Source organism: Chiloscyllium plagiosum, chromosome 10 (assembly GCF_004010195.1).
Source record: "Chiloscyllium plagiosum isolate BGI_BamShark_2017 chromosome 10, ASM401019v2, whole genome shotgun sequence".
Taxonomy (NCBI): Eukaryota; Metazoa; Chordata; class Chondrichthyes; order Orectolobiformes; family Hemiscylliidae; genus Chiloscyllium; species Chiloscyllium plagiosum.
This window is the reverse complement of record NC_057719.1, coordinates 14,172,651-14,196,977: the sequence shown is the minus strand read 5'-3', so window position 1 is coordinate 14,196,977 and position 24,327 is coordinate 14,172,651. Positions and strand designations below refer to the sequence as shown.

Genomic DNA, 24,327 nt, shown 5'->3' with positions numbered 1-24,327 from the left:
CGTGGTTTGATTTGTCAGCAACTGTTCTTTACTGTGAAGTGCAATACATTGGTCCGAATGTTGGATATTGGCCTGGGGTTTAAGACTTCTGTTGGTAAAATGCCCTGGGGGTGGTCCATGGCAGCTGCTTATTCAGATTGTCCCCTACCCTGCTGCAATTTTACCAGTACCAGTGGTTGTGTTAAGAAACTCACCCGCCTTTGAGTCAGTTAGGGTGGCATGGTGGCTCAGTGGTTAGCACTGCTGCGTCACAGCTCCAGGGATATGGGTTCAATTCCAGCCTACGGTGACTGTCAGTGTGGAGTTTGCACATTTTTCCCTGTGTCTTTGTGGGTTTTGTTTGAGTGCTCCAGTATCTTCCCACAATCCAAAGACATGCAGTTCAGGTGGATTGGCTGTCATAAATTGTCCATCATGTGCAGGCTAGGTGGGTTAGCCATGGAAAATGTAGGGTTACAGGGCAGGAGGTTGATCTGTGCGGGATGCTCTTCTGTGTGGACTCAATTCGCCAAATGGGCCTGCTTTCACACAGTAAAAACTCTATGATGAGGCTCTTACATTGCAAATTAATGGTCACTGAAATGCCTCATCCCACTATCGTTAGGATTTAACGAACAGCAGGAAACAGACATCCAACCTGGCAACTATCACTGCGCAGTCTGTGATGTGCAAGAAAGTCAGCTCATTAACAGGCCTGTCTCTGCCCCTTCCTACTTTGGGTCAATGTGTATTGACACCTTGTCAGGGCCTTCGAATCTGGCTTCTGCAGAAATTCTCCCCATCCCACTCACTCTTACCTTTAACTCTGCCTCCAGGCTCCTCACCATCAGTGACTGATCATAACATTAACCAAAATAAAGATAAAAGATCTAAACGATCCAGCCAAATTTCAGTCTTGTATTACAATTCAGTTGGGTCATAACAGTGTGATAGCAGTTTATAACATATTATTATGTGGGATTTTTAAAATTAGAGATAACGTTGATTTTGCTTTCAGTCCTGTGAAGTCAGAAACTTGTTTGGAACAGTGTAAGTCAATGTTTAATTTCCAAAAATTCATGTGCCTTCACTCAAGTACCCAGCAGGATAACTGTAATATTTACCAATGAACAGTTTACAAAATGGAACATTAATGATATACAGAGAAAATAAACCAGGGAGTCACTCAATTTTTTTGAGTTCAGTTCTGAATCAGGTTTCAGTTCAGAGAACAATTTTTTAGCAGAAGGATTTCAGTTATAGAGTCACAGAGATGTACAGCACGGAAACAAGCCCTTAGGTCCAACTCACCCATGCCAACCAGATATCCCAACCCAATCTAGTCCTACCTGCCAGCACCTGACCCATATCCCTCCAAACCTTTCCTATTCGTATACCCATCTAGATGCCTTTTAAATGCTGCAATTGTACCAGCCTCCACCACTTCCTCTGGCAGCCCATTCCATACACGTACCACCCTCTGCGTAGACCTAAGTTGCCCTTAGGTCGCTTTTATATCTTTCCCCTCTCATCCTAAACTCTGCCGTCTAGTTCCGGACTCCCCCAGCCCAGGGAAAAGACTTTGCCTATTTATCCTACCAATGCTCCTCATGATTTTATAAACCTCCATAAGGTCACCCCTCAGCCTTCGATGCTCCAGGGAAAACAGCCACAGCCTATTCAACCTCACCCTATAGTTCAAATACTTCAACCCTGGCAACATCCTTGTAAATCTTTTCTGAACCCTTTCAAGTTTCACAACATCTTTCCAATAGGAAGGAGACCAGAATTGCACGCAATATTCCAACAGTGGCCTAACCAATGTCCTGTACAGGCAATTCTTGTACTCAATACTCTGATCAATAAAGGAAAGCATACCTAACACCTTCATCACTATCCTATCTAATTGCGACTTCACTTTCAAGGAACTATGAACCTGCATTCCAAGGTCTCTTTGTTCAGCAACACTCCCTAGGACCTTACCATGAAGTATATAAGTCCTGCTAAGATTTGCTTTCCCAAAATGCAGCACCTCACATTTATCTAAATTAAACTCCATCTGTCACTTCTCAGCCCCATTTGGCCCATCTGATCAAGATCCTATTGTAATCTGAAGTAACCTTCTTTGCTGTCCACTACACCTCCACATTTGGTGTCATCTGCAAATTTACTAACGATGACTCTTATGGTCACATCCAAATCATTTATATAAATGATGAAAAGCAATGGACCCAGCACCAATCCTTGTGGCACTCCACTGGTCATAGGCCTCCAGCTGAAAAACAACCCTCCACCACCACCCTCTATCTTCTACCTGTGAGCCAGTTCTTTAGATGCTTAGATTACCTACAGTATGGAAACAGGCCATTTGCCCAATCAGTTCACAACGACCCTCCAAAGAGTCACTCAGCCAGACCCATTTCCTTCTGACTAATGCACCTAACAGTATGGCCAATTTAGCAAGGCCAATCCACCTAATCTGCACATCTTTGGATTCTGTATCCAAGTGGCTAGTTCTCCCTGTATTCCATGAGACCTAACCTTGTTAACTAGTCTCCCTTGGGGAACCTTGTCAAACTCCTTATTGAAGTCCATATAGATCACATCTACCCCTCTGACCTCATCAATCCTCTTTGTTACTTCTTCAAAAAAATCAATCAAGTTTGTGAGACATGATTTCCCACGCACAAAGCTATGTTGACTATCCCTAATCAGTCTTTGCCTTTCCAAATACATGTACATCCTATCCCTCAGGATTCCCTCCAACAACTTGCCCGCCACCGACGTCAGGCTCACTGGTCTATAGTTCCCTGGCTTGTCCTTACCATCTTTCTTAAACAGTGGCACCATGTTAGTCAACCTCCAGTCTTCCGGCACCTCACCTGTGACTATCGATGATACAAATATCTCAGTAAGAGGCCCAGCAATCACTTCTCTTGCTTCCCACAGAGTTCTTGGGTACACCTGATCAGGTCCAGTTGTGAAATTTCCAAACTATGAGGGTCTGTGTTGAAGTTTTCAAGTTGTAAGGACTGAAAAGAGGTTTAAGCATCTGGAAATATGCCTCTTGGCCAACAAAACTGAAAAAGTCAGTTCTCTAAGAATTTGCAGAGTTAAGATACAAGTGATGCTTCCCTGATATCGAATACATGAAAACCTGGGAAGCAGGTTGAATTGTTGTTTTGCTGATGATGGGTGAGATCTTTCTAAAACATATCACATGTTTAAACTTCCATTTTTTTTTTCCTTTTGTGCAATAAACTGGTGTTATTTTCTTAAAGAACATTGACAATCTCATTTGAATGCAACCAGTGACTCACAATACCCATCTGCAAAAATTAAACTTATGATCTATTGAGTCAAGTTTCATTTTGGGAGCTAAATTGTCTCTTACCATCAGCTGACATTGTAACACTTCAGCAAAATAGTGGAACTGTTTATCAAATATCTCTGAAATAAATGTGTTTCACTTCCCAACTGTAGATGCGGATGAATGTACAATGTTTGGATCAGAAATTTGCAAGAATGGGCATTGTGTAAATAATATAGGTGACTACGCCTGTTACTGTGACACTGGATATTACTATAACAATGTACGACTGGAATGTGTTGGTAAGTTTGAGCTATTAGCAGGATGAAAATAATGTATGTCTACAATGAATGTTTATTTAAAACTATGCTTGCCCATTAAGCAAGTAGTAAATGACTGGTTTCTCCTTTCTAAGCCTATTCAACATCCAAGAGTTCTGATTATAAACAAGCTCCCTTATAGAAATCGTCTGCTAAATATTAGTATTGATTCCTCCAACCTACTGGGAAACAACAATCACTGTGTGCTCTTGGTGTTCACTGATGGGTGTACAACATATATCTTCATTCACTCATTATAGGAGTTCAAAATCACAGGTTCTGCAGCTGCAGTACAATCTCTGAGTGTTGCTTACTGATGGGAATATATACGCACTAAGTTGGCCTTCCAATTTTGAGAATATTCAATTTCAATAGAATGTTTTCTATCTGTTTTGGAGGTAAAATTATAGAAATGTGACACCTACATTTTGAAGAATGTGCACACATTACTTGCATAACGCATTTGCATTTAATACTTTCATGTTAACAATGTAAAGCAAAAATGATAAAACAATTAAATGCATATTTTATGTTCAGTCTGTTCAGGGATGTTATTACCTACCTCTGGAGTAGGTGGGACTTGAAACACTGGTCTCCTAGTCCAGAGATAGCAACACTACCATTGCACCGCAAGATAATTGTATCAATGATTTTCAATCAACATTATTACTCGGGGAAGTTGCTCAATTACTTGCAGAGGTGGGTACATGTTCATGTATTAATCGAAAGGAATAACATATTTGTCCCCCTTTTTTTTGTCATTATTTCTTTAGATATTGATGAGTGTCAAGATGAAAATACATGTGTGAATGGAGAGTGTGTCAATACACCAGGATCTTTTAACTGTTTCTGCAGCCCACCACTTACACTGGATGTAACCCGTAAAAAATGTATAAATGGCACAGAATTAGGAGGTAAATATAAGTTTTGAAGCTATTTCTACGATATATTAATAATTCTATATTAGCAAGAAATTTAAGCGGATCCATTGCCCTCTTCAAAGGGTGGCATGGTGGCTCATTGGTTAGCACTGCTGCCTCACTCTGCCAGGGACCCGGGTTCGATTCCAGCTTCAGGTGACTGTGCGGAGTTTGCACATTCTCCCCGTGTCTGTGTGGGTTTCACTTTGGTGCTCCGGTTTCCTCCCAAAGTCCAAAGGTGTGCAAGTCAGTGTGGATTGGCCATGCTACATTACCCCGTAGTGTTCAGGGATGTGTAGGCGAGATGGGTTAGCCACAGGAAATGCAGGATTACATGGATAGGGTAAAGGGGGGAGGTTCTGAGAGGGATGGTCGTCAGAGGATTGGTGTGGACTTGAGGAGCCAATTGGTTCGACACTGTAGGGATTCTGTGATTCTATGACTGCTCAAATCTCAAAGTCAAACTAATAAGCCTCCCTCTCTAAGAGGGGGGTGTTTCCCTTAAGCTTAAAACAAATTAAATTTTAACCATTTGTATTTACCTTTTCATGTCACAAAACAGTCTTAGAAAACAAAACTCCATTAGCGGTGCACAAAAACCCATTTATTCTAGGTTAAAAATCACACAACACCAGGTTATAGTCCAAGTTTATTTGGAAGCACTAGCTTTCGGAGCACTGCTCCTTCATCGGGTAGTTGTGGAGTATAAAATCATAATTGTTGGTTCAGTTGAAACCAACGTGGTCATTCTAAAAGATGAGAGACTTAACAAACAATCCAGGTCTTTTTCAATATATAATTTCAGTTACATCACACTGTAAACTTGCTATAAATTCAGCGTCTTACGATCTTATTCTCCACAACCACCTGATGAAGGAGTAGCGCTCCGAAAGCTAATGCTTCCAAATAAACCTGTTGGACTCTAACCTGGTGCTTTATGATTTTTAACTTTGCACACCCCAGTCCAACACCGGCACCTCCAAATCATGGCTACCTTTTATTCGAGGCCAGGCATCAAAAACGGTTTTAAAAGAAATCACCATGGCTACAGTGATACTTGCAAGTCAGTTAACATCAGACTGACAGAAAACCCAAATGCAAAAACCAAGAATCCAAACGTACAGCACAAAAAAGATCAACATCAATATCGGTCACACAGTTTGCTTCATAATGGAACAAAACACTGGCCTAATGATAACTATGTAACCATTGATGTAAAAGAAAATTAGTTCATTCAAGTCCTTCAGGGGAGGAAATTTGCCATCCTTCCTCGATCTGGCCTATATGTGACTCCAAGCCCACAGCAATGTGGTTGATTCTTAAATGCCCTCTGAGCAACTAAGGATGGGCAATAAATGCTGGCCGAGCCTGTGATGGCCACATCCCACAAACAAACAAAACAAAAGCTCACTATGTTTTCAGCCATTTCAGATTGTGGCAATTTTCTCAAAGCATACAAAGTACGTCTCAGCATTCTCTACTAAATTTTGGCAATAATCGAAAATTCCTCACCAGATCAAAACTAAGAGGGGTGCTCACTGACATGCCTGCACTATGTGATGGGAACCCATGCCCCTTTTCCATTTCTCTTCGTCCTCATCACAATAGGCCCTCTCACCGATTATTATATTTGCTTGCATCACACTGCACTCCTCCTCCAAGTCATTAATGGATATAGTAAATAATTGAGGCCCCACGCTGATCCTCATAAGTCTTTCCACCCTGAAAAAGATCCATTAATCCTGACTCTGTTTTTGTGTGTGTTAACCAGTCATCAGTCCATTCTGATACATTACCCTCAATACTGGAAGCTCCCATATTGTGCAATCACTATTATTTTGGACATTAACAAAAACTTTCTGGAAATCCAAAATACACTACACCTGCTGGTTTTATCAACTCTGCATGTTGTCTCTTCAAAGAACTGGGCAGCACTGCTGCCTCACAACACCAGGGACCCAGGTTCGATCCCACTCTCGGGTGACTGCCAGTGTGGGTTTCCTCCTATAGTTCAAAGATGTGCAGATTAGGTGGATTACCTATGCTAATTTACCTGTGGTGTCCAGGGACGTATAGATTAGGTGGATTAATCATAGGGTTGTAGGGATGGAGCGGGATGCTCCTCAGGGGGTCATTCGAGACTTGATGGGCCAAGTGGCCTCATCCCACACTATAGAGATTCTGTGAACTCTAGCAACTTTGTCAAACATGATTTCCCTTTCATAAACTATGTCAACACTGTTTGATTATGTTAAATTTTCCTGAATGTCCTGCTGTCTCTTAATGATCTCTAAAGTTTTTCCAACAAGAAATGTTAAGCTAACTGTCCTACAGTTTCCTGTGTTAAGTTTCCCTCCTGTCTAGAATAGGCAGGGGTGTGACATCCACTGTGCCACCGTGCCGCCCACAAACTTCAACACATCTCCGAATCAGTGTAAATTAACATGAACCAACAAGAAAATTATAGTTTGTATGAACAGTAGTAGCAAGACTACTTCACAATATTACAAGCTTTCACATTACCCCCACAAACATTTGGCACCACTTGTGTAATTTCACAATCTTCCCAACTCAATGACAGTGCACTGAACCTTTCATTTTTCTCTGGAAGTACTTCGGCTGTCAAACTGCATTCAGCACCAGGCCTTCAGAGAGAGTTGTCATCTAAACCACCTGATGAAGGAGCAGCGTTCCAAAAGCTACTGCTTCCAAATAAGCCTGTTGGACTATAACCTGGTGTTGTGTGATTTTTAACTTTGTACATCCCAGTCCAACACCGGCATCTCCATGTCATCGAAGTGGAACACCCCTGTAGAATGTCCTCTCAGCTAGATTCATTCAAGTCTTGATAATACACATTTCCCAAAGACTCCTTTATAAAACTCCTTTCATAAATATCATCCAACAGCGGTCAACTCTGGCAAATCTCAAGTGCAATTGTTGCTCTAGTCCTATCTTTGGCTTTATGATATATCTAAGGGTATTTTAAAACTCAGCTTCTTTTAAATGTGCATTCTCTATTCTCCCCTCTGCTGCAGCTTTTCTGTCTGCAGTTCTCCTTTCCAGATTCCATTTTAACTTCCATCCTTCCAAGCTAAGGGCCACCAGTCACATGAACAAGTGAGCATTATCATCCAATAACATTACAATTGATTTATTTTGAATTGATGAAAACTGTTAGAAGGGTCCTTTACAAGCATTTTCTAAACTAAACGTTACCGATCCCTTAAATATTATAAAGAACTTTCAAACTTTCCTCATTGCTACTCTCCCATCGATGTTTGTCATGTTCTCAATTGGAAATGTGTCCCTGGCTATCCTGATGTAGACCAGTTCTTCCCAAACTCCCACAAATGATATGACCTCAGACAAGGAAAATTGAGTGATGGGAAGAGTTGTTAACTGGGAAGGGGTAAGGAGGGAGAATAATTGTTACACAAAGTGGAGATGAACAGTTATTGAACTGAACAACAGTGGCTTAGTGGTTAACACTGCTGCCTCACAGCAGCAGGGATCTGGGTTTGATTCCATCCTCGGGTAACTGTCTGTGTGAAGTTTGCACATTCTCCCTGTGTCTGCATGGGTTTCCTCTGGGTGCCCCTCCCACAATCCAAAGGTGTGCAGGTTAGGTGAATTGGCCATACTAAATTGCCCACAGTGTTCAGGATTGTGTAGATTAGGTGCATTAGTCAGGGGCAAATGTAGAGTAATGGGGAGTGGGTCTGGGTGGGATACTCTTAAGAGGGTCGGTGTGGACTTGTTGGGCCAAAGGGCCTGTTCCCACACTGCAGGGTTTCTACAATTCTATGAAGATTTGCTCAATGGAGTGTGGAAGGAGCTCAAACTGAAAGGGTACGGGTCAAGAAAATTTCAGCCACCTACCATTGAACAGATTGTTTTGTTGCCTGTAATCAAACTGACTTCCATTAAATTGTGCCTAACAGTGGAAAATACACACAATTAAAGGGTCCTCCCAGCACTAAGGATGGTTAAATCAGAGTCTTGGCTCTGCAATCACCAATGCTGTCTTGGAGTTTGCAACCCCAATTGCTCATCCCTTGAGCCCACTGGGATTGAATCCACAGTTGGGGAACTGCTGATATAGATATCATAACCTATATCATAATCAAGCATTCATTCCTCTTTCAATGGTCCATTTTTAAAATTGGGATGCCTGACCGTAACTAACAAGGGGCTGAGGAAATTAATTGAAATATTGCTGAATAAACATGTTGCCTGTGCTTTTAAATCCCCTTCATGGAAAATTCGAGGCAGGGCACTTCAATGCTCTGACATTAACTGCACTGACAAAACCTCAGTAGCGGCATGATTTCAGCCACCTACCATTGAACAGATTGTTTTGTTGCCTGTAATTAAACTGACTTCCATTAAATTCTGCCTAACAGTGGAAAGTACACACACACACACACACACTTAAAGGGTCCTCCCAGCACTAAGGATGGTTAAATCGGAGTCTTGGCTCTGCAATCACCAATGCTGACTTGGAGTTTGCAACCCCAATTGTTCATCCCTTGAGCCCACTGCTGATATAGATATCATAACCTATATCATAATCAAACATTCATTCCTCTTTCAATGGTCCTTTTTTAAAATTGGGATGCCTGACCGTAACTAACAAGGGGCTGAGGAAATTAATTGAAATATTGCTGAATAAACATGTTGCCTGTGCTTTTAAATCCCCTTCATGGAAAATTCGAGGCAGGACACTTCAATGCTCTGACATTAACTGCACTGACAAAACCTCAGTAGCGGCATGAAACTTCAGAGATATGTTTTGTGTGTACAACAGTAACCTGATAAACATTTTTTATCTGTTTTGAAGATAACCCTATGATATTAATTCTGTTCACTAGTTAACTCTGAAGAGGTAGATACATATCTGGATATATGCTGGCAAGCAGTGACTGAGGATGACATCTGTAGTAAGCCTTTGAGGACCAGATCAACAACATACACTGAATGCTGCTGCTTGTATGGAGAGGCCTGGGGCCTACAATGTGCTTTCTGCCCCTCCAGAACATCAGGTAAGATGTTAATTACTTAATACCTGTATTGAATCTAAATATCAAATAGACACTTTTCTGTGCTATATGGCTCTGTGACTCTATTAAAAAAAATTGGAATTTGTTGTCCCAAAGCGTTTATAACCGCTTAGACAGCCAATCAAATAGTGAAATGGCATGTTGTGAAATCAGTCATATAGCACTAATCCTGCATTTATAACTTGCAGGCTTATGTCAACAGAATCAAATAACAAGCACTGCTTTTCTTGTGACACCACTGAAACATTTCCATTTGTTACAAGAAAGGGTTTGTAATGCTCAACAGCTTTATTTAACAAGTCCCTTTGGCATTTATGTTAACAGTTTTCTTGACAGCTCTCTTGACAATTTGAATAAGCCAAATTTGTGCTGAAAATGTGAGCAGCTCTGTTAGCATAATGAATCCCATTCTTCATCGCTGATTTCAAATTGCCAGGACAATATGTAGGTAATACTGAAGGCCTGACCTCCCAGTATTGTGGGAAAACGCATATCAGTGGTAGGGCACAATTAGAGGGAAGTTGACTTTGAGAGTGGTCTCCATCTGGGCTAAAACATCAACGTTGAGTACCTGAAAATCAAGTGCCAGTTCTGTAGGTGACAGGTTCAATTTCTGCAGTTGTCTTGGAGGTTATTGCATTAGAAGGGAAGAGGGTTAGCAGCAGGGAAAACCCATTATGGCTGATTGGAGTACTCCTGGTACCACAAGAACAGTTTTAAAACGTAGAAAGTTGGAGTAGGTGCAAGCCATTTGGCCCTTCAAGCCTGCTCCATTATTCTATAGGATTATGGCTGACCAACCAACCCCTAAGTTAACATTTTGGGGCCTTTATTGGGCCAGTTTCTCTGCTTCCTTTACACTGAGCTGGAAACAACAGCAACTTGCTGATCCAACTCAGAAATTAACCTTACAATCTAATTGCAATGACATCATCAGAATTCAATATTCAAATGCAAAGAGGATTCCTTCTACCCTCAAGAATTACCATCAAACCAGCTGCCCAGTTGAACAAGTTAAAATTTGGACCAGTCAACTTGCCAGTGGATTAGAAATGACATTGATTGTAACTGCCCAAACATCCAGTTACTATCACGCAGGTGAAGCTAAAGCTCCTCTATTCTCTTTCTGTCTGTCTTACTCTGTCCCATTGGGGTCAGTTTGGGGCAGCATGGTGGCTCAGTGGTTAGCACTGCTGCCTCACAGCGCCAGGGACCCGGGGTTCAATTCCTGCCTCGGGCAACTGTCTGTGGAGTTTGCACATTCTCCCCGTGTCTGCGTGGGCTCCCTCCGGGTGCTCCAGTTTCCTCCCACAGTTCAAAGATGTGTAGGTCAGGTGAATTGGCCATGCTAAATTGCCCATAGTATTAGGTGCATCATTCAGGGGGAATACGTATGGGTGGGTTACTCTTCAGAGGGTCGGTGTGGGCTTGTTGGGCCGAAGAGCCTGGAGCCTGTTTCCACATTGTAAGAAATCTAATCTAATCAGGATATTTACATTCCTACATCTATAACCAAAACTCAAGTGTTGTGTTCTATTTTCTTTCAACATTCCATATGTCCTCTTAAAAGACAATTGACACTAAGTCTCTTACCTATATTTATCTCTGTCTCCTCTTTCTGAATCTTCACTGTGTAAGTACAATATTTAATTTAGTTTATTTGATTTTTAAAATTTATTATCACATGTATTTTGGTACAAAATATAGCGAGAAGTGTTGTATAGTGTCGCCACTTTCTAATGCCATCTTAATCACAGAAAAATAAATCCACACATAGAATATAAAGGCTGGAAAGTAAAAAAAAAACTTAACATGTTTAACTTGGCAAATATTTCTAAAACACAGATAATAATCATAAATATCTAGTGGTTTAAAACATCAATTGATTTTTTATTTAAGAAAAACTATGATTAGAATGACAAATGGGAACAAGGCTTAAGGAAGGAAATATGTGAGCCGATAAAATAATTACTATATATACTCATGTAAAAGTATCATTGCAATTGATTTTACACAGCTTTGAAATATTCCTAGGATATTTGGCAATGGATCAACTGGGCTCTGGGATAGACCTGCTTATGAAAGTGGCCAGAAATACTCCTGTAATAGTCAAATTTTTTAGACTATTTTTAAGATTAAATTTATGGGGTCAGCTATTACATGAATACTACATTTGAGGGGCTGAAATTCATACACAATGAATTACGGTAATTCCACAAGTGCTGTAAGGGAACTGAGCTCAGCTGAACTACACACAAAGGAAGGTGTCACCTGATACTGACCTGATGCATCCTAAACTTTTACGCCAAATTCTTCCATTTCCCTTCTTTTTCTCTCATTTACTGTTGTTTCAAACTAACATTCTAAGCTTTTATTTCTGATAAGAATAAGTTATCAGACATTTGACTCTCATGCAATCTCGCCAATCATTGTAGCTGCGAGAAATCATCAACAGCTGCACAGTAATTTTAGAAATAAATGCATATAAGCCTATCTTATATTGGAAATGATTGTGTGATAAACTTAGTATCACACTCATTATACTAACTATAGTGCTCGTTCAATAATTAACTTCAGAAATTCGTAGCCTAATGTTGGTGTGAATTGTACATCAAAACACATAATAGCACAAAAAGCAATATTTATTTCCTCATCATAATGTTTGTGTACAGGATAATACCTTGACTTGCAAATGTTAATTACTATCTGTGAAGAAGTAGGGTTGACTTTTACACAAGCTAGATGGAAAATACCAGATTGTTTGGCCAGGAATCGAGGTTCGACTTTGACATGAGATCTTTTACTTGAGTATATACAGTATGTTTAACAGGTTGGTCTAAATGTAAAATCAGGTTATGTATTCAGTCAACACAAGACTCAAAAAGTCACCAGTGCCACACATACTTTATAGCAGCTGTTATTATTGAGCCACATTTTCAAAGAATGAAACATTGAGAACCAATCAACCCAACAATGGATTGTATGCATTTTAATGGCATCTGACTTATTCTTTCATTTGCTAATTTAATTTATTGATTTTCTTTCTGTACCATTACAGTTGATTTTGCACAGCTTTGTAATATTCCTAGGATATTTGGCGATGCATCAACTGGGCTCCGGGATAGACCTGGTTATGAATATGGCCCAGAAATACCACCCTTTGGTCAGGATTTCCAACCTGGAATTGGATCATATGATAATTACGTTCAGCCTGAATATAGACCATATGATTCCCAACAGGGGCTAGAATATGGATTGGGAGATCCCTATCTGAGACAGAGAGATCCGCAACCCGACTCGAGGTATGAACTGAGAGATCCTTATCCAGCTCATCAATATGGCCCAGTAGAACCTCAATATGGTGAAGCATATGGACTAAGAAATTCACAACCTGGATCTGAGTATAGTTCTACGGGATATTTACGGATTCCACAGTACCGTCCTCGGGAGCCTGGAAGAATCCCATTGTTTAGTAGCAGTGAGAATGGTAAGCTGTGATTCAGTTTTCTTTATTATAATGAGACTTTCACCTTGCGTATTAGTAGCTAAAGTTATTTCACAACATATGCTTATTCTCCAGACACATGTATGACTTTTAAAAGAATGACAAAAAGAAACCCAAAGTTCGACTTCAAGATATGTAGATAGAAAAAATTTTGTGTACATATGCAAGTTCAAATTGAATGGTTATTTTACTCATAAAGTGCTCCATTGTGATTGAGATGATATGAAATGGACTTACCATGAAGGGACTGTCTATGCCTTTGATTATTTGTCTTTACTTACGCTGCATATGTTGGATTGATCAAATTATATTTTTTATTTATTTAATGATCCCAGATGATGCTATTACTGGACAAGTCAGATCCCAAAATGAAAGCTGACTTAATAGGTCATACTTTGTTTTGTTTTGGTTTTAATAAGGTGGTCTCTTGCTGAAGTATAAACTTGCAATGCTGCCAATTTTACTTTAACAATAAAACAGAAGTTTATTAACAGAAGAAATGAAATCAAAATAGAATAAACCGAATTATCTACTAAAAACAAACCTTTTAAGATTTTTAAACATGCAGTAAAAATATAATCCTATTAATCCCAAAATGCTCCTTTACATATAGAAAACAGCAGCTTTTGTGCAGTACCCAAAATACAGCCATGATATTGTACCCAGAAACACGCCTTGAATTGTAGCCAAATGCTTCACGTCTACAGTACTCACACCAGAAGGTCCCTCTCTAACCCTTCAACAGATTTAACTGTGACTGTTAACTTATAGACTAGAACTGCAGGCAGCTTATTCTTGGAGCTATTATACATCTGAGTTTAAACATACTCAGCTTTATCCTCTTCAGGATTCTATCCCAACATTTTTGGTCTGGAACTAAAAATAATTCTCCACTCTAAGTTAATCTAGTTATATCCTTCCCTTCTCAGGATCACTGGACGATCTAGCCATCTTCATCCAAGGACTTCACAGAGCTATCTAAAATCAGAATAAGACTGAAAATAATTCTCTCTCTAAGCTATGGGTGTTTGCCTTAAAATAAAACCTCTCCTCATCTTGGAAACTGGAACTTGATTGTCTTGTTCAGTCATGTATCCCTATCAACGTATACAAAACACCATTAATTCTGAACCTCAGATTCTAAAAATATTTCAAAAGAAATCACCATGGCTACTGAAATACTTCCAAGTTAATTATTAACTTCAGACATACAGAAAACCCGTATGTTACTGATTTTAAAACCAAAAACCCAAACTTACAATAAATAATATTAAAAACACACATAAATCACAGACGCTACATCATGTATTTGATAATACAATATAGGCAAGGCCAGACTTTATTTATTGTTGTGGTCAGCTTCCTTCTTGAACCGTTGCAGTCATGTGATTCACTTACAATGTCGTTAGAGAAAGCGTTCGAGGATTTTGACACAGTGAAGGAACAGTGATATATTTCCAAGTCTGATACCTGCTTTAATTATTTTATTTGCTGCAGTTAATTTCCTTTATCCCTCACTAGACATGTCATTTATTATTTCTGATAGGTTATTATAGATATAACTTGAGTGGTCACAGTAGCGGCAGGATTGTCAGAACACTTCAGTAGACACTCATATAAATCATTTATATGCTGTAAAAAAGCTGCAAATTGGGAAGTGGAAGTAAGAGAGGAACCTGGTGAAACTACAATCACCAGGGAAAAGTACTGAGCAAAACAATGGAACTGCAGGCTAACAAGACCCTGGCTCTTAATGACTTCATCCTAGGGTCCTAAAAGAGGTGGCTATGAAAGAAGCAGAAGCTTTGGTATTGATGTTCCAAAATTTGTTAAATTCTGAAAAAGTCCCATCCAAAGGAGACAGAAAACGCGAAACTATAGACCAGTTGAGTTGACAATTGCCACAGGGAAGGTGTTAGAATTGATTATTAAGAAGGTGCATTTAGAAAGAAATCAAGACAACCATGAAGTGTCAGTGTGGTTTTATGAAAAATAAGTCATATTAACTTATTAATTGGAGATCTTTGAAAGAATGATATGAGCTATGGCTAATGGAGGTAAATTATGTTTGCGAGAAGACATTTGTTACAAAAGTAAAATAGAAGCATGTGGTGGAGGGAGTAACATACCAGCACGGTTAGAAGATTGGCTAGCTAGCAGAAAATAGAGAGGATGCGTAAATGGATCTTTTTCCGATTGGCAGAATATTGGGAGGGATCTATGCTGGGGGCTCAAACTTTTGCAATTTATCTCAATGACTTAAATGAGAAAAGCAAAGACTCAGTACCTAAGTTTTAAGATGACACAAAGATAGTTGAGAAACTATGTTGTAAAGAGGGCATTATGAGTTTGGAAACCACTCTCGGTAACTTAAGTCAGTAAGCAAAGTGGGAAGAATAAATATAAAATTGTTCACTTTGGCAGAAAGAATTAAGAACAGATTACCTCAGGGAGTACATCAGTGGAATTCTGAGCTGCAGAGGGATCTGAATATTCGAGTACACGAGTCACTAAAAGTTACCGTATGCGTACAGCAATTATTTGAGAAGAATTCCATGTTGTATTGTGAGAGGAATAGAACATGATTAGTAGGAAATTTGCTCCAGTTATAAAAGGGATTGATGAGCCAGACCTTGAATATTATGTACAACTTTGGTCTCCTTCTTAAAGGAAGGATTGTCTTGTGAACAATGGTATTGGGGTCCATCTGGTGGTGGTGGAAGTGGTGGAGGATGATGTGTTGTATGCGGAGGTTGGTGAGGTGGAAGGTGAGGACCAGGGGGATTCTGTTCTTGTTGTGTTGGGAGGGATGGTGTTCAAGGGCGGTGGTGCATGAAATGGAGGAGATGCACTGGAGGGCATCGTCTGTTGTATGCGGAGGTTGGTGGGGTGGAAGGTGAGGACCAGGGGGATTCTGTTCTTGTTGTGTTTGGAGGGATAGTGTTCAAGGGCGGTGGTGCGTGAAATGGAGGAGATGCACTGGAGGGCATCGTCGATCACGTGGGAAAGGAAGTTGCGATCACGGACGAAGGAGGCCATCTGGGACTTTCTGAGGTGAAATTGGTCCTCCTGGGAACAGATGCAGCGGAGGCAAAGGAATTGGGAATAAAGGATGGTGTTTTGGCGGATGAATTGGGAATAAGGGAGGTGGAGGAATTGGGAATAAGGCTAATTCCACCTCAGAAAGTCCCAGATGGCAATTCCACCTCAAAATTCCACCCATTAGAAATTCTATGAGGTTGAACATAGAAAAAATGTATGACAGCTTTTAACATTGTTTTCCTTCAAACCATGAACTGGAGAATTGACAACCTCATTCATTTTGTCAGTGCAGTGACCACATCACAGGGTCCTCATTGTTTGCCAATTGTATCACCAGTTTTCCTTGGCAGGATTGTGAGGGCACTTTGATCTTTTAACAGGATGCAACCTTCACAGAACTGGCATGGATCATTGATGGTATACATGGACGCATCCATGTTCCAGTTCCATCGAAAATTACAGCCTGTGGTCTGAGGTAGATCAATGGAAAGTACTATTGTCGAACCAGAAACACCTGAACCTGCTTTAGTTGTGTGGTATATCCCAATATTTGATTTGATTTTCTCAGATCGTTCCAGTAGTTTTGAAGGCTTACAAGCAGAGGAGTGTGGGATTCTGAATGGCTGTGAAAATGGGCGATGTGTTCGAGTGCAGGAAGGATACACCTGTGATTGTTTTGATGGTTTTGAGCTCGACATGACAAAAATGACTTGTGTAGGTGAGTGACCTTTTGCTTTCTGTGATCTTTGGTCCATCCTTCCTCCTCTTTCTTAACAGCTCAACCCTTCACCACTAAATATTCAGGCTTATTTGGAGTGAGAGATGCAGATTGCACTGTCATTCTTATCAGTTCTGCTTTCTGAGTTATCAATTCCCCGATAAAGGACTAGACATCTCATTAGTATCACTGCTGATACTTCCCTATGGGGTAGATGCTGTTTTAGGAATATAGGAACAGAAGTAGGCCATTCAGACCCTGGAGCCTGTTCCACCATTCAGTCAGATCATAGCTGATCTATGGTCTAACTCCATATACCCATCTTTGGCCCATATCCTTTTGTTTAACAAAAGAAACTCTACCTCAGATTTAAAAATAACAAGTGACCCAGCATCCATCACCATTTGTGGAAGTCAGTTCCAAACCTCTACTAGCCTGTGTATGGAGAAGTACTTCATAATACCTGTCCAGAATTGTCTGGCCATATTCTAAGACTATGTCCCCTGCTCATTCCAGAATCTCAAACCAATGGAAATAAATCTAGTTATCTACATGGAATAGACTTTAATGCGTTATCCCTAGGTCAAAGGACCAAAGGATTCATCTTACTGCATATTGCAACAAATTAATTCTTAAAAAGAAATTCACTGTTGGTTGATGACTATATTGGGTTGATAAGATTGAGAGAGTTGATGTCAGCTCAAGGTTTTGTTTTCATGGTCAATGTATGAATTGAGAACTATTTTCATCCAGTAGGGATACCTAAAAACCAAATGGAACTTGGAAACAATTGATATTTAATGGTAATTAGGGGATTATTGAATGAGAACATGATTAGGTATATGGGGAACAAGTAAGCAGTCTGTTGATGTTTTACGAGGTGTGATTTGGAATAAAACTCAAGCTGTTAAAACCTTGAACACTGTTTAACCAGCTTGTAACCTCTGGTTAAAGAAAGACAAAGAACTGCGGGTGCTGGAAGTCCAAAACAAACACAGGTCTGGCAGCATCTGTGGAGAGAAAGCAGACTTAAGTTCAGAAGTTCTGAAAAAGGGTCACTGAACCCAAAACGTTAACTCTGTTGCTGGAGGAAGAATGCCTCATCCTCTGCCTTGGGACCGTTCAACCACACGGCATCAATATCAACTTCACTAGTTTCCAAATCTCCCCTCCCTCCCCACCTCATCCAATATCCAACCCTCCAATTTGGCAACGTCCTCACACACACTGTGTCTGTCTGTCTGTCTCTCTGTCTCTCTGTCTCTCTCTCTCTCTCCCCCCGATGAAGGGCGTATGCCCAAAACGTCAACTCTCCAGCTCCTAGGATGCTGCCTGACCTGCTGTGTTTTTCCAGCACCACAGTTTTTGACTCTGACCTCCAGCATCTGCAGTCCTCACTCTCCCCACTCCACGGAGGATGGTTTCCTGTTTTTGGACAAAGGTTGAAAAGTTATCATTATTCTAACCTGACAGTAGTGTGGTGAAAACTTCAGAAAGAAGTCTGAATCTAAATCATCAAGGTGGGATTACCCTGCCCTGATTTCTGATTGCAAATCATATGGCCAGTGAAAGAATGAAAACAGGATAAGACGCAAAGTTTTTTTTTAGAATTGGAGGCAAGAATAAAAGTTTGCACAAGTTACAACTTTTCACAAATAATATTAAACAAAAAAAGTACTGGATAATTTTTGGCCATTTATTGAAGGAAAGATGTACTGACATTGGAGGCAGATCAAAGAAAGTTCAAAAGCAAAAATTGTTGTAAAGTCTCTGGCAGTTTCTGTGGAGAGAAATTAGAGTTACTGTTTCAGGTTGAGTGACCCTTCCTCAGAACTCAAAGAAGGTTCACTAGGATTGATCCCAGCTATGGAGGGACTGCCTTATGAGGAGAGGTTGAGTAGGGTGGCCCTGAACTTATTGGAGTTTAGAAAACCAAAGTGGTGACCTTATTGAAATGTACAAGATTCTTAGGGGGTGTGACAAGGTAGATACAGAAAAGTTGTTTCCCCTGGAATAGATTCTCGGACCAGAGGACATAATTTTAGAATAAGGGACCAGTCATTTACGACAGAACTGAAGAGTAATTCCTTCTCTCAGAGGGTACAGAATCTGTGGAATTCTTTACCACAGAGGGCTATTGAGGTTGGGTTTTAAGCGTATTCAAGGCTGAGCTAGACATGTCTTTAATCAGTACAGAATGAATGGTTATGGGGAAAGGGCGGGGACATGGAGTTAAGGATTATCAGATCAGTCATGATCTCATTGAATGGCAGCGCAGACTCAACCAGCTGAATGGACTACTTCTGTTCCCATGTCATACGGTCTTATTAACAGCTTAGGACGCATGGTCATATATTGGCCAAGTCAGAGTGAAGGTAGCTGCATTGAAGAGTACAGAATGGAATTCAATACATTACCAACAAGACTGCAACAATTCCCCAATGATCCTGGCTGATAAATTATTACCCAGCGCCAACTATCAAATTTATACAGACTTCCAGTTATGATGTGACTTCAACTTGTAGATAAACACAGACTGCTAGAGCAAATGTCAGGAGCAGTAAAAGAAAAATACTACATGTATTCTTTTCCAGAATCATTTGTAGTGCAAATGTGGCAATTAACCATATGAGGAGAAAGTGAGGACTGCAGATGCTGGAGATCAGAGCTTAAAAATGGGTTGCTGGAAAAGCACAGCAGGTCAGGCAGCATCAAAGGAGAAGGAGAATCGACGTTTCGGGCATAAGCCCTTCTTTAGGAATGAGACAAAATGAAGACAAATGAGACAATATGGTCTCATTCCTGAAGAAGGGCTTATGCCCGAAACATCGATTCTCCTTCTCCTTTGATGCTGCCTGACCTGCTGCGCTTTTCCAGCAACACATTTTTAAGCTAAATTAACCATATGACACAACATTAACTGGTTGGTGGGACTGTCTAGATATAGGACGGAGGCAACAGTAGAAAAGAAGAATTTTAATTAAAGGAAATTAAATTAAATTAAAATGTTTTTGACAATTTTGAGAAGGAAAGAGAATTTTAGATTTACAATAAGAGAATGAACTCCAGCATCTCCAGGTATAGGAATTGATGTGTCAGGTGTGATTCACTACGCCAACACCTGTCCCAAACAGGATGGTGGAACATTCGAAACTAATGGAAGATTTAGAAGAAGGTTGAGATCAAAGAGGGGACTGTGTTGGTCACAAGAGGTTTCAGCTAAGTGATGAATGTGCTTGGGTCAGAGTCTTTTAACTTTGCAGTGTTAGACAACAAATGCACATTTATATTGTGTCAAACGAACAGACGAAAAGATGCCTAGAATTTGAGCGTTTTGTCAGATTTGAACGTGACAGCAAACCAACATCTTTTAAGAAAAGTAATCATTCCTTGTAAATTAACCAGAATCCGTCATTTCATCAGCACAGACGTGGAGTCCAGTGAAGCTCCATTGTTGTTAAGTAAGCCATCAATAAAAAAAATGCAAATGGAACTGGATATGAAAAAGAGCACAGTTATTGTGTTTGGAAGTTCTGTGAATGTACAACTTACACAATCAGGGCAATCACTGTCCTTTGTTGGAATTAAGGAAATATTATTCAAATCAGGGGCAGAAATTGAGAAGACATAAACTAAATTCTGTTCAAACTATGGAAGCAATTTGCTCATCCATCCTGCAAAAGCTTAATAAAAGCTGCTAAACAGCAAGAATGACAAAGCTGGAGAGAGTGTGGGGTGGGCACAGAGATTCCAGACAGCAAACAGCCCTATCGCAGAAACAAAAACAAAAATTGCTGGAAAAACTCAGCAGGTCTGGCAGCATGTGTGGAGAGAAAGCAAAGTTAATGTTTCGGGTCCAGTGACTCTTCTTCAGAACAGGGATGGATATGCACAGAAAAGGTTTCTCCAGGAATTATAAGGCTAAAGCCAGGACACTGGAGTAAAGCTTTGAGGAAAAACTGAGGGGGGGTCGAGATATAAGCATATAGGTAGCACAGTGGCTCAGTAGTTAACACTGCTGCCTCATACTACCAAGGATCCGGGTTCAATTCCACCCTCTGTATGGGGTTTGCACGTTCTGAGGGTTTCTGTATCTGTGTGGGTTTCCTCTCACAATCCAAAGGTGTGCAGATTAGGTGGATTAGCCATGCTAAATCGCCCATTGTGTCTAGGATATGCTGGTTAGGTGAATGAGTTTTTGGTAATGTGGATTTATGGGGTCAGGGGTGGGCTGCTCTTTGGAAGGCTGGCATGAACTCATAGAACAGTATAGGCCCATCAGCCCTTGGTGTTGTGCCAACCTTTTATCCGACTCTAAGATGGGTTGAATCATCTGCATTCATTCTGTAGGGACTCTGTATTCACTTCAGATAGAGGGAAACAATTTCTTGGCATTGTTATTAACAAATAATTGGGAATGTAGATTAAATGCTTTTCTGCAGGAAGATCAGTTCAACATGGAAATGTTTCTTCAAAAAGAAGTGTCAATGCCAGGGGTGGGGGTGTCTCCCTGGAGGTTAAATAAATGTCTGTCTCTCAGAATTGCTTCTAACAGTTTCAACACCGCTGGAGTTAGAATTAATTTGAATTTGGAGGGACAAGGATTAATCAATGATAGTCAGCATGGCTTTGTTAAAGGGAGATCATGTCCAGCCAACTTAATTGAATTTTCCAAGAAAGGTGACCAGGTTTGTAGACGAGGGCAAAGCAATCAATGTAGACTCCTTAGACTTCAGCAAGGGTTTTGTTAAGCCTTGCTTGGGGGACTGATAGCGAAGGTAAGAGCCCATGAATCCAAGGAAATTTGGTTAATTTGGATCCAGAATTGGGAAGCAGAGGGAGAAGTTTGAGATAGGAGCAAATTACTGCAGATGCTGGAATTTGTACCAAAAACAACAAATGCTGGAGATCACAGCAGGTCAGACAGCATAGATAAAGAGAGAGCAAGCTAATGTTTCGAGCCTGCTTGACTCTTCATCAGAGCTGAAGTGAAGTGTGAAGGGGACAGCATTTATGAAATAGTTTTGAGGGGGGAGGGGGGAGAGTGGTGTTGGAGGCAGGAGGTGTAGGGTGCTGATGGAGAAATGATGTTGATAGTTCAGATTAAGTTTGAGGGACATTTTGTGATTGGAAACCTGTGTCCAGTGGGATTCTGCAAAGATCAATGTTGGGGCTCTTGCTGTTTGTGGTTTGTGTAAATGATTTAGACTTGAACGTAGGTGGGTTGATCGAAGTTCACAGATGGTACAAAAAATAGGTGAGGGTGAGAACACACGTGGAGAATAACCTCAGATTACAGGAAAACATGGATGGGCTGGTCCGAGATGCTTGTTGATGTGTCACCATGGTTTTGCCAGACCATAGGGGCTGCTCTCTCATTAGACTAGGGGTGATTTAACCTGAAGGTCGCCAAACCTCAGGTGAGGGAAGAGGTTGAGAAGGAGAGTCCTTCATGGCAACCTCATGGATGGCACGATGGCTCAGTGGCTAGCACTGCTGCTTCACAGCACCAGTGGACCAGGTTCAATTCCCACCTCGGGCGACTGGCTGTGTAGAGTTTGCCCATTCTCCCCGTGGCTGCATGGGCTTTGTTCCACTATCACAAAGTTGTGTAGACTATGCGACTTACCCATAGTGTTAGGCGCATTAGTTCAGAGGGAAATGGGTCTGAGTGGGCTACTTTTCAGAGGTCAGTGTGGACTTGTTGGGCCGTAGGCCTGTTTCCATACTGTAGGGAATCTAAAAAGAAACACTGATGGGAATTGAACCCACACTGTTGGCATCATACTGCTCTGTAAACTGACAATCCAGCTAACTGAGCTAAACTGTTCCAATGAGCTACTCAGTGGCAAATGGAATTTAAACTGGATAAGTGTGAGCTTATGTATTTGGGAAGGACAGACAATGAAAGGGAATCCAATTGGACGATCGGCTATGATCATAATAAATAGCAGAGCAAGCTGAAAGGGCAGAGTGGCCTCCTCTTACTCCTGTTTTTCTATGGTTCTATTCCACTGCTGGGGAGATGAACAACTGGAACAATTGTAGATTTTTCCAATGAAACAAAGGATGCAAATGTTCATGTAACTTTTACGCATGTTACATCCCTTGAGGTGCACACCAGTCATATCTTGTCACATCACATCACCAGTTTAAAGGGCAAAGTCATGGCCTTGACCAATCACAGTTTATGTACGTTAGTATGTAACAGGATATCAAAGAATGTGCCAGGTCATGTGTTATCTCAAGGTTGCAGCATGTTATTCTTTGTGAGATCTGTTCACGGTCTTATCATGCACTGATACCAGCTGTCTGTGACATCAGTTTTCAAAATGTCCATTCGTCGTTGTTTCCCTTGTGACCAACTGCCAGGCAGCTTTTCAACTGTTTCACTGTCAATGCTTTCAGCAGTAGCTACGTGCCCATATTGTTCCCACTCCATTGTGGAGGCTGTAGATGTGCTGTATTCCTTTACAAAAATGCTGGGAGAAATTCTGAAGAGAGATTCAGCAGCAAAGCCCATTGAGTTTTATCTGGGTAACTATCATTCGATAAAACGTGTGAATGAAGAAAGGCTGCAAATCGATATTATAATTCGAAAGTAGATACTGGAGAATGGAGAAATTGCAAACTTGAAATGGGTGGGCTTTCTCATTTCCTTACAAAGAAAGGAGCAAGGTCCAGGAAATATCAGAGATACCAGTAAAAGGACATTTGGAACGACAAAAGCAGGAATATAATATGTAGACTTTTCGTTTTTCATTATTATTCTACATCCATTGATTATTTTATAAAGAGAAGGGATAATTAGGTGAGAACTTGTCTGTGGATAACAAGTATTTAGTGTGTTGGAATTGTGTCATCTGTGAGTTGAAATACCCTGACTGGAAAAGTAAATGCCTGGACTCAATCTAGCTAACCCTTAACCTCTGGTGTTTCACAAGGACATGATCAAACTTAATCTGTTACATTTTTGCAGTCAAATAGAAAGCAGTCTCTCTCTCCACAGATATTCACTGCAGGAAGCAGTCAATATTTCAGGACCTAAAGGGGGAATATTGATTGAATATTAAATACAGGCAGTCCCCAGGTTGAGAACGGGTTCTGTTAATGAGTCTGTTTGGAAGTTGATTTGCATGCAAGTCAGGACACAATGCAGGATAACATAAAGCAGCCATTTGTGTGTAGGAAATGTTTCTGTATTGGATCTTTCAAATTACATCCCAGTATAGGATTGCATTCAAAAGACAGACATTCATAAATCAGGCATCCCTGCATTCCATGAAACAGCACTCCACAGGACCTTAAGCATTAAAGTCATCTCAGTCCCAAAAGCTATTCTCTCATTCAAGAGAGTCAACTGGTAGTGAGTTTAACCTGAGGGCCACCACCTCTCACAGTGAGGTCTGAGGTTAAGAAGGTATGGTGACATTAGCGGGTACATGAATTGAACCTACACTGTTGATTTCA

General features: G+C 40.6%; 1 protein-coding gene across 1 annotated transcript in view; it reads left to right on the top strand.

The window, feature by feature from the left end:
• LOC122553394 (latent-transforming growth factor beta-binding protein 2-like) overlaps positions 1-24,327 on the top strand; it is a 366,328-nt gene that overhangs the window by 334,454 nt on the left and 7,547 nt on the right. The window contains exons 29-33 of the mRNA XM_043697103.1: positions 3,463-3,591; positions 4,383-4,523; positions 9,404-9,574; positions 12,651-13,079; positions 16,708-16,857. Coding sequence (XP_043553038.1) covers positions 3,463-3,591; positions 4,383-4,523; positions 9,404-9,574; positions 12,651-13,079; positions 16,708-16,857 — 1,020 coding nt within the window. The remainder of the gene's footprint in view (positions 1-3,462; positions 3,592-4,382; positions 4,524-9,403; positions 9,575-12,650; positions 13,080-16,707; positions 16,858-24,327) is intronic.